Source organism: Phragmites australis, chromosome 3, assembly GCF_958298935.1.
Source record: "Phragmites australis chromosome 3, lpPhrAust1.1, whole genome shotgun sequence".
Classification (NCBI taxonomy): Eukaryota; Viridiplantae; Streptophyta; class Magnoliopsida; order Poales; family Poaceae; genus Phragmites; species Phragmites australis.
The window spans coordinates 13,400,284-13,411,760 of NC_084923.1; the positions used below are offsets into that span (position 1 = coordinate 13,400,284).

At 46.6% G+C, this 11,477-nt stretch overlaps 1 protein-coding gene across 1 annotated transcript; it reads left to right on the plus strand.

Moving 5' to 3' along the window:
- The first annotated feature begins 4,227 nt into the window (after window positions 1-4,227).
- LOC133912269 (mitochondrial succinate-fumarate transporter 1-like) lies at window positions 4,228-7,098 on the plus strand. Its single transcript, XM_062354928.1, has 2 exons — window positions 4,228-4,775; window positions 6,344-7,098. Exons 1-2 carry the CDS (start codon window positions 4,317-4,319, stop codon window positions 6,875-6,877), a joined length of 993 nt encoding a protein of 330 aa, XP_062210912.1. The 5' UTR covers window positions 4,228-4,316; the 3' UTR covers window positions 6,878-7,098.
- The last annotated feature ends 4,379 nt before the right edge of the window (window positions 7,099-11,477 follow it).

Below are 11,477 nucleotides of genomic sequence, written 5' to 3' on the forward strand. Positions count from 1 at the left end.
AAATTCTCAGCGCAGGATCATCCGACGTATACAATTTTTTTAGACTCAGAAATAAACATGTCAACTCTATTTCCTTACAACTTTGATTAGTCATGATTATAATTACAATCATATACATACTAATGCAATTCAAAAATCATCAAACCATATCAATACAGTTGTCAATCATTCATCATATATAAACCAAGATATATTTTAATTTAATTTCTCATATTTGTTTTGAGAAGAATCACGCTTTTTAAAGGGCACATGAATAGGGTATCCCTATTAGTTTTGCTTCGACTATTCCATAATTATGGGGCTGTTTGTTTCAGGATGCTTCTGGCTTCTGTTTCTGTCAGAAGTATAGAAACTAGAAACTCAAATAAACAGGTTTGCTAAAAAGTGATTTTTAGAGAAGCTAAGAGCTTGTTTATGAGGAAATAAAGTAGAAACTGAGAAACTAGCTGATAGTAGTTTTTCTAAGAAGTAGTATGCTGAGAAGTAAAAAATTATTATATAATCTAACAGCTAAAATCTAAAAATAATTTTTTAAAAAATTAAAAACATAGCTTTTCAAAAAAGACAGAAACAGAAACCAAATAAATAGACCTAAATCATCAGCCGAGTACAGAGTGCACTGAGCAAGCGCAAATTAAGGTTGGAACGGAACGGGGTGATGAGCAGTTCTCGCTAAGCCGCGCCTTCGCGATCGTTAGCCAATGTGATTGAAGTAATCCCCGCTACGTTCTTTTCTTTCTTTCTACAGGTTTTTTTTTAAGTATTTCTTGCTACAGAATGAAACGCGTGTTTAGGTTCAGATATCTTTTGGAAGTACAAGGAAGGAAACCGCGTAGAATATGGTAGAGCTACCGAGCAAGCAATTAGCTAATTATGGCTCTCTCGAAGTCAACTAATATTTATTAACGCTAGTTGAATTAAGATCTATTTCTTTTCTTCCAGTCAATTTGCACGTGACCATATGCTCTAAGAGCATCTTCAAAAAGATTATCTAAAATTCACCCTTATATCTTTATATTGTGAGTTATCTCAATAATATTTTCTCCTTAAATCTCATTTCTCTCTACCAGATTTCTAATACCTATTCTCTATATTTTCTCTTATTTATCACCGACATGTAAACCCACCTATTATCTCTGCCTTTCTTCTTTCTCTCTCCCTTTTCTCTTTGCAAGCAAATAGAGAACACTCGATTCCACTTCCCCACGCACACCACATCTCCATCCTTCGCAAGCGAGGTAGCTCGTTGGATTCACGCTCATCCCTAATCACACCCTCCGCCGCCTCATCCAGGAGTGGTGCATCACGGACCGCTCCATGGGCGTCGAGGCCGGTGCGTAACTGGAACATGCCGACGCGTGGTGGAGGGCGGAGTCGGGGAGCCCGAGTGCGCGTTGGCCGCGGTGGAGTGGCTGTGCCAGGCGGAAGACAAACGCGACGCCGTGGTGGTCGCCACTCTCCGTGGCGGTGTCGACGCTGGTGCGCGCCATGTTCTGATGTCATGGCGTGCTAGTGGCTGTGGTGGGCGGGTTAGAGGTGCTGCAGGTGGAGGCCGTTTGTGCGGCTAGCTTTGATCGCTTAGCTATTTGGTTCCCTTGCCTCCGTTTTCTCTCCTTCCTCTCTTCTTCTAACAAACCGCAAGGTCATTCATGGAATCCAGCAGCGGTAGCTAGCTCGATTAAAGCAGCAACAACCTCGATTCATGCGGGGAGAAGCTCGATTCTGCGGGAGAGAAGCTCGGAGCAAGCTACAGAAGCTCGATTCGGCAGAGTAGAATCTCGATTCGTGCAACAGAGGTTCGATTCTTCTGAGGAGAAAGTCGATCCGCGGGGAAGAAGGTCAATTCGTGACAGGGCCGGCAGCTAGATCCCTGATGGCGGCGTGGAGGAGCTCGAGCGGCGGCAACACGTCAGATCCGCGATAGGGCCGGGGTGGTGCGCGATTTGCAAGTCTGCGGCATGGTTTGGGAGAGGTAGTTGCAGCTCGGGTGGCGGGGCTTCCGGCCAAACGCCGGAACGGGCGCGCGCGGGCCTGGCGGATAGCAAGTGAGCACGGGTTCGCCAGAAGTAGCGAGCGGAGGCAGCGATTTGAGAGCTCGGTAAAGATATAGAGCTGCATATGGAGTCTGTTGGAGCTGATTTTTTTAGTTTAATTTCCTACTTTTAGCTATAGAGAGCCGAATAGCAACAGATGCTCTAAGATCGGAGATGGCAGTCAAGTCATTTTCTTTTAGATCATTCCAGTCAAGGTTCCTGATCTGTATTCGTAGAGCTCACTAGTAGCAGAAAAAATGTTTCTCTGCTGAACCTATCGCGTGTGGTGTGGACTGAAGAATATCCCTCCCTCCGACGCGTGTTAATGCTCCGAATTTACCGCGTTTCGATTTACTTTGACCAAAATTTCTCACAGGACTTTTACTTGTATTGTGATACATGTATCCGGGCGGTGTCCTCACATCACCATTTTTAACTCGATTGGTTAGTTCCATAGTTTCTCCAACAAAAGTAGCAAAACAAGCAGGAACCGCGGCAGTTTGCTGAGTCCTTGGAAGCTGAGAAAAAGGACTTGTTTGCAATGCAGCACACTTTACCTGCTCATCCGAGTAATGCCATTCATGTAACAGCCCTGGGTTGCAGGTGGATGGCAAACGCGTCAAGCTACACAGGGGAGCGCAAGCAATGCTCCTCCGGGTAGCTCCTGGAGCTTTCAGCGCAAGGCATGGATGTCAAGAGATTAGAATGCGGTCGGAGCATTAGATTTTGCATTGACGAGTGGTGTCGGTTGTGGTTTCTTCAGTCTCTTCTGTATCGCGGTGGTACCTGAGCTCCGTGTCGTCGCCGCCTTTTGGCTGCCGGCGTGCCTCCGCTGCCGCTATCTTCGTCGCGGGACCGCCGCTGTTGCTCCGTGGTTCCGTGCGTGTAGGAGAAAAGCTAGGAAGAAATGAGTTGGAAAAAAAAGGAGAATCGGCTTGCTGTGTTCGTGTTGTGCTGGCCTGAGCAAGGCCCATTGTCCCATACGCTCGTCGGGCCGCATCCCACCTAGCCCGGCCCAGGTGTCCGTGCAATGCAGGCCCTGCCGGGGGTGCTGTCAGGCCGAGCGGTCAAAAGCATAGCCTGTAGGTATCCCAAAGAAGCCTGGGCAACACTGGCAGGCCGTCGGATTTCCTATAGTTGGTGGATGTGGATGAGAATCTCTTTTGAATCTCAAACTTCAAACGATTTTTCTCCAAAACAATAAGTCCAATTTTTAATCAGTTTGAACCATGGTGTGTTTAGAATTATTTTTCGTTTTTTATATTTTAAATATTTAACAATTCGAATGTACTAGTTCAACATTTTTATTGTACTATTTCATCATTTTCACATAAAAAATACTGAACCGGTTTTTTCAAATTGTTGAACTAGGTCTTTCCAAATATTTAACCAGATTTTTATAAATGTTGAATGCATATGAGAAACAAAAACTACTTCGATGTATTGGATATACTATTTCAAATTTTTCACATAAATGTTGAAGCGGTTTTCTCAAATTGCTGAAGTAGGTATCGCAAAATATTGAACCCTAGTCTTTTAAAATGTTGAAGGCATATACAAAGAAAATGATGTTAATATAGTAAAACCATGAATTAATTACTATGATTAGAAAAAAGAAAAAAAAGACAAATACCTGGTTGTGTGGGCTGGCCTATTTGATAATGGGCCTTATTAGCCGTGCTGACCGTTGGAAACTATGGGTCTTGCTGCCTATGTGACACTTCACGTCTTCACCCACCAAAGATGACAAGTGGCACCACAGCGCAATACCGGCCTACGTGACCACCGAGGTCCGAGGGAGAAGATGGGTAGGTAGGGCGATTAAATTGATGATTTATTATGGAAAATGTGATATTTTAATTGTGACGTTACTCAGTTTAATGAAATATAAAATCATCTGATTAAATGACTATGAGATAAAGTGGTAAATAAGTAAAATCACGGCGCCAAAAAAAATCAATTGCACGGCCCCCAAGAATTTGCAGTAAGCTGTGATGTGAGCAGTCTACACTCTACAGCGTGCTATGCTGCCACTTGTAGGTGGGACCCGCAAATCGTCCGAGCGACCGAGCTTCTCTCTCTGCCATGTTTCACACGATTCTACTGTCACGTGGGCCCCATGTCGCTCATCGCACCACGACAATCCGCCACGGACCTGACGCCGATACCTTTCCATATAAACAGCGCCGCTGCTTTTTCGGGTGCTTCGCTGCTGAGATGCGGTAAAAGTGAAAAAATCGGACCCGCTCCGCCGCCACACCCGTTAAGGCCACCGCTTCACGAATGGCCTCCGCCTCGCCGCCGCCGACGCCACCGCCACCGCCGTCCCCCGGGGCAGCCTCGCCGGCCGAGGAGTCCCGCGGAGCTGGGGGCCGGCCTCCGGTCCCGCCGTACGTGAAGGCAGCGGCGGGGTCCCTCGGCGGCGTCATGGAGGCGTGCTGCCTGCAGCCGATCGACGTCGTCAAGACGAGGCTGCAGCTCGACCGCGCGGGGGCGTACCGTGGCATCGTGCACTGCGGCGGCACCGTGGCCCGCGCAGAGGGCGTGCGCGCGCTCTGGAAGGGGCTCACGCCCTTCGCCACCCATCTCACGCTCAAATACGCGCTCCGGCTCGGCTCTAACGCCGTGCTGCAGTCCGCGTTCAAGGACCCCGCCACGGGCAAGGTCTCCGCGCACGGGCGCGTCGCCTCCGGGTTCGGCGCCGGCGTCATCGAGGCGCTCCTTATCGTCACCCCCTTCGAGGCAAGATCGCTTAACTCTGTTCCCGAATCGTTGTTGAGTTGTTGGCTTTGCTGCGATGTGAATGTTATAGCTTATACGGTTAGATCGATCGCCCAAGAATTCTTTACTGAGTCAACAATTTTTTTTTATTCTTTATTTAGAACATCTCTAGGCGTTTATTGCCGAAAAAAGAACTTGCTAGAGCTTACGTGCAGGTTACGAATGTAAAAGCTACCAATTACATCATTATTGTATAGAATAAGAACGGGTGCAATTTTTTAATCGCATGTTGTCAGATGCGTTTTTGCCAACTTAAGATTCGGGACTAAAGAAATGACAGCTATGTACTTTGAAGCCAAATTGTTGGCTAGTTACCATGGCCAAGACTGATAAAGCAAATTGGGGAATCGGTTAAAACCCTGATGCTGTGAAACACATTGACTAGAAGGTGCTGTTAATCACCTGTTTCTCTTTTAATGTTAACTTTGCATTGATACTAATTTTCGTCTGTCTCAATTGAAGTACTCCCTCCATTACTTTTTGTAAGGCGTATTAGCATTTCAGAAAGTCTTTCAGAGTATATTTTGACCATTATTTTCTCTTATAATATGTTATCAATTGTTACGAAAGCAATATCTTATATATTGATACAACTTTTTGTACACTAAACATGCATATACTTTGACTAATTGTCGGTTAAAATTTACGAAGCTTGACTTTTTTTTTTAATCCTAACATGCCCTATATTTTGAAATGGAGGGAGTAATTCTTTTTCTTAGTATACTTTGTTTTCAGTGGAAACACCAACATTTTTAAATTAGTATCTCAATGGTCCTTGTTAACATCATAGTGGTTATTAACATAAGAAAGACAGGACAACTATAAGAAAAGATAAAGAGCAGATGCAAAGGGAGCAATAAGGTAATACGATCTAATTTTTGTATGAAGTCCGAACAAAAATGTTTTGTTCATAGCTTTGTAGACCTCTAGTGAAGGAACGGGAGCTTGATTTGGAGCTTCCTACATTGTTGTTCTTATGGATTGTTGGCCAAAGTGGAAGCAAGCCCGAGTCTAAAAAAAGTGGAAATAAGTCTTGTCCAGCTTGTCCCTCTTCATCAGAGGGTTGGTATTGTGTTTAGTGGTATTTGTTTGTTGCTTTTGTAAGGATTAGAAGTTACTAAGCATTAGAAGTTACTAGGAGTTAGTAGAAGTTAAAGAAAGTATGAGATAAAGTTTAAAATTGACCTGAAAACCAAATTGTTTTCTTACCCTTACAAAGTTAGGCTTCTGAATCCTTCACTGGAAATACAATTTCCTACAATCATCACATCAGAGCAGTCTGATAACTGGATAAGGCCAGGCAAAAGCCAAGCTTTTGTCTGTGATTCCATATTTGAGGTAATGGAGGGAAATAGAACAAACAACACACCTACTGCTTACATAAAGTTTGATAGCTTGTGCACGTTTTGTTTGTCATACCTATGGGAGGAAAGCAATTTACAATTTTGACACCAACATTCTGCTCATTCAAGCTTGGACTCTGTCGAGGTAATTTTTGTAACCTGTTCTGTTCTTTATGGTGGATGCAGGTAGTAAAGATCAGATTACAGCAACAGAAAGGATTAAGTCCTGACTTGCTCAGATACAAAGGGCCTATACACTGTGCAAAGACTATAGTTCGGGAAGAAGGCCTTTTTGGTCTGTGGGCTGGAGCATTACCAACTGTCATGCGCAATGGCACAAACCAAGCTGCAATGTTCACAGCCAAGAACACATTTGACATTGTTCTCTGGAAGAAGCATGAAGGAGACGGGAAGGTCCTCCAGCCATGGCAGTCAATGATCTCAGGGTTCCTTGCAGGAACAGCAGGACCTGTCTGCACAGGACCCTTTGATGTTGTGAAGACTAGGTTAATGGCCCAAGGAAACACTGGTGACATCAAGTATACAGGCATGGTCCATGCGATACGAACAATATACGCCGAAGAGGGGCTGCGAGCCCTGTGGAAAGGCTTGCTTCCCAGGCTCATGAGGATTCCACCTGGACAGGCTATAATGTGGGCAGTGGCTGATCAAGTGATGGGCCTCTATGAGCGAACTTATCTGCAGCCAGCTCATCTTTGATCATCCTGCTTCAGTGCTGCACTTTTGTGTTAGCTCTCATGATTTTGAATTGGTGGTTAGACGTGAAAATCATCAATCAGAAACTGTAAACTGTTCCAGTGCCTGGATATTCATTTGTTCATTGCAAATAGTTGGGTATTGCTGGAAGCAATGAACTCTTGTACCATTTTGTAGTCAATAATGTGAAACCCCCTTTTAGATTGAGAGACTTTTTCTGTTCTGACTTCGGGTGATTGTTATGGATGTTAAACTGCAATAGCATAAATCATAAAATCTGCTCTCTATGCCCAAGTGGAAATCTAAAGATCCTGGTCATAGCTGGGGCAGTCAGAAGTGACAATGTAGCCCATCTGCCCATAAGCAAAACTAAAGGACCGAGAATTGAGTAAATGATACCTGTGCAAAAATCTCTCTGGTTCAAGCTACCTACCTCCTCCCAGACGGAAGGAAAAGAGGTTCATGGTACCTGAACTTCCCCAGAGAATGCAGACCGCTGGTTTTCAACCTTCAAGTTTCAAAAGCACCATATCGATTTAGCACTGTGCAAAAGGCAGCTGCTCCAGTCGATTTAGCACCATGTCACCAGGTTCAAAAGCACATCCCAGTTGTTATCTCCTCGCTCGAGACCTCACTTGGGAGTACTGGGGGCCCCTGACTGAACCCGAGACAAGATTCTGTCCGTGACGCTGCATTCATGCACGACCATCTGAGCTCGCGCCTGCGCACCACCTGACCTCAAATGCTCCTCAGTGCTCACCTCGCCTGATGGCTACATAAGGGTAGGCCAGCATCCAATTCCAAGCTTTTGAGCCTGCGTCGCAGCGACCCTCTTTTGGTTGCGTTCTCTGACGAAAAGCTCAAGGATCCGGTTCTCCTACGACCGACCGAGTATCGGCCCTCGTCGCCACAATCCTCTCTGAAAAGCCAAGCCACGGTCTACCGTCGCCGAGACTGCCGAGGTTCTGTACGCTTTCTGCAGCCGGGTTGCTGTCTCCGTGCAATTCTGTTTCTGAGACGCTCGTCCATCCATGTATACACGTTCGTTTTCGTGCCGACCATTGCGTTCGCGTGATTAAAGAATATTTGGAGCAGAGCGTTTCACATGATGACCGAAGGAATCGCACTGTTTCACGTGGAATTGTCGTGTTCGAAACGGTTTTTTTATGTGATGGGGAGCGCAAGGTTTTTCAGGTCGTCTGGAGAACTATGGGCAGGCGAGCTCGTGCCAGAAGAAACGATGTGACCAGCACTCCGGCAGCTTATCTGGTACAGCCCGGACGCAGCTGTTCTCGTCTGCGCCATACCTTCCTGGAGAGGAGTGAGCTGAGTAGGTGCATGAATGTGCGGCTGCGGTGTCCTAAAAGATCTTTTTCATGGCCACATAGCTTTCTCCACCTGTGTTTCTTAGTTTTGCAATGCCACAGTGGCAGCTACAAAACCGGCCCTCTTTCACACGGGACATAGATGCAATGTTGTGGTTGCTTGGTGATCACACGGTGCATGCAAGCTATTAGATTATAGTGTCTTCATGGGGTATTCGATACATGCATATCAAAAGATCGTTGCATGATTGATTGGTGTGTAGCCCGCTACAAATTGCACTAGATTCGCGTGCTCATTTCATGCTATGACATTTTATTTTATTCTTTCCCTCTACCCTCCTTTTCGGATCCACTGGTTGAAACATATTGTACCACTAAATCTTATCTATCTATTTGAGATCCAACGGCTCACGAAGATTTGAATTTACTGTGCATTCATCTCACGTGAAGTCAGAGGATACCATTCCCCTTCTTGATATGGTTGTCGAGGGTTAATACCTGACAATGATATTAAGGTGTACCGAACGAAGGGCACGTGAACAACACTAAATGTGTGCGTTCGTCGGTGTGTGTTAAACTCAAAAACACCGAGTTATCTAGGTTTAGGCCTCCCGAAAGATAACAACCATACATCATGTGTATTTTGTTATAAGTGCTTGTGAATCGATTACCCTTTTTCCTTTATAAACCAGATCCTCCTCTCTTTATATACCAGAGAGATGAAGAACTTACAAATGAGTCCTGATTAGCAAATCCATGCCTAGCTAGATATTTAACTCTTGGATCATCTTTCGAGAATCGGGTGAGCCCAACTTTCCCTGAGAGCTTTGAGTACCTGTCCCAACCGTGGAATGCCTCCACATCTTCCTTCCCTGGCCGCCCGGCCTGTTCCATCTCCGTGCGCCATAAGATCGTCTGCCAAGCCATCATGTCCATGCATCCCGCAAGTCTACTTGCAAAGCTATCCACTTGTCTGATCGTTCCCCATATCCTATCTTGTCAGCCGTACAGTGCTACACCGGCTCGCAAGGCCTCATCCATAGTATTTAATGCTACAGGATAGGGCAATGCCCAACCACGTTGGTCATGACTTTGTTCATTGGATGAGGTGTTTAGAGAAGGAAACCACTTGAGTAGATAGCAATAAATGCGATTTACTGAGTTAGGTAAGGACTGGCCCTGTGACCAGCAAGATATGGTCGTGGGATCTCATAATATCGTAAGGAGGCTGGTCGCACAAGCCTTGCGCGGGTTGTGTGAGCTTGGACCTGATCGCACGATGGGCCAGGGTTCAAGAAATATTCCCCGTCGGTCATCATACCCCTTGTGGGGGCCGATAGCTAGGACATCCCCTTACTCAATACTTTGATAGTAGCCCACATGCTCCCCCGTGGCTGTGGTTAGGTCTGATCGCACCACTCGGACCCTGGGAGAACATAGTCCACCTAGAGATGGTCGTTGACGCCATTTAGCTTTCAGATTTTAACTCTGAACTTTACGTCATGTGGGGAGGTTAAACGTCATGAGAGGAAGAGAGAGATATTGAATGTTGCCAGGCCCGAGGGGCTTTTGATTCCTTATGCGCACCCCTTTGGACTTCAAGCGGTTCAGATGCCGCGCTGGTTGAGATTCCTCAGTACTTCCTGAGACGAGGTGTCTATGATGGAATGTGTATAAAAAACTAGGATCCTGGTGCCCAGACGCCACCACACGTGTACGGGTTTGACTAGGGCATGACCATGAGTCCCCTGGGTAGTAAATGGTAGGATCACTGGGATGTTTTCCATGGTGTTTCTGCCTTCCACCCTAGGCGTGAATCAATGGCTGGTTGGGCTATAAAAGCATGGGTTCACCCAGCTGGCCACCCATCGATGCCTTTTGCAAAGAAAGAAGACAACTCTTCCTGAAGATCATGGAGTCCTCCTCTCATCCTTCATCGGAAAGGTCGATGGGTTTGGAGGATTTGGCAAGATCCGAGCTGCCTCCGACGCTGGCTCTGCTGGTGGTGGTGCCCCTAAGGGTAGACAATCTCAAGGACCAGCTCGCACGGTTGGAGCCAGCCACCCTCGTGCTTCCCTCGCTGTAGAGAGGGCATTCCCATGTTGTTCCCGTCCAATCATTGATCCGAGTGGTCGCCCTGGGGGAGGTTATAGATATCTTCGACGATGACAAGGAGATTGACTGGGACCTTCTGCAGAAGATGATCGACAAAGAGGAGAATGCGAAGGAGGAGCAGAAAAAGGGTCCGTTGGGTTCACCGGCGTCAATCAGCAACTCCAGCAGGGTCTCCGCGTCGACCATCCTTCTTGGCCCCTACGCAGGCCGTCGTTTGATTCCCAAGGTGACCAATTGCCATCCTAGGGAAGAGTATAAGAGGTTCCTTGACTCGTTCAAGGGTAAGTAAGGGTCTACATACTTCTGAACCCTTGGAGTTGGTGGATCCCCATGGCTTACAAGAGTCAGGCGGAACCTTTCTACCAACTGTGAGTCGGCCATATGAGTCAGGAAGGAAAGAACATGTATGTAACATGATAGTTAGTCCGACCTACTAGAGGATTTGGCAAGATCCGAGCTGTCTCTAATGCTGGCTCCACTAGCGGTGGTGCCCCCAAGGGCAGACAATCTCAAGGACTTGCTCGCACGGTTGGAGCCAGCCACCCTCGTGCTTCCCTCGCTGCAGAGAGGGCCTTCCCATGCTATTCTCGTCCGATCATCGGTCCAAGCGGTCGCCCTGGGGGAGGTTATAGACATCTTCGATGATGACAAGGAGATCGACTGGGACATTTTGCAGAAGAAGGTCGACGAAGAGGAGAATGCGAAGGAGGAGCAAAAAAAGGGTCCGCTGGGTTTGCCGGCGTCAATCAGCAGCTCCAGCAGGGTCTCCGCGCCGTCCATCCTGCCTGGCCCCTACGCAGGATGTCGTTTGATTCCCAAGGTGACCAGCTACCATCCTAGGGAAGAGTATAAGGGGTTCCTTGACTCGTTCAAGGGTAAGTAAGGGTCTACATACTTCTGAATCCTTGGAGTTGGTGGATCCCCACGGCTTACAAAAGTCAGGCGGAACCTTTCTACCAACTGTGAGTTAGCCATATGAGTTAGGAGGGAAAGAACATGTATGTAACATGATAGTTAGTCCGACTAGATGTAATCGTCCTATCTATAACCAATTCTTTCCATGAATAAAAATGTTCTGATCACTTCTGATGGCCAAAAGATTATACAGGGGCCCTGCGGTTTTTGGATCGTCTAGTCCGGGCCTCTGTTCGGAGTTTTTAGAG

Bases quoted from the DNA above. Each gene is read 5' to 3' on its own strand.
- LOC133912269 (XM_062354928.1), top strand. From the start codon at position 4,317: ATGGCCTCCGCCTCGCCGCCGCCGACGCCACCGCCACCGCCGTCCCCC. The intron at 4,776-6,343 runs GCAAGATCGCTT...TGGTGGATGCAG, and splicing joins TTATCGTCACCCCCTTCGAG to GTAGTAAAGATCAGATTACA.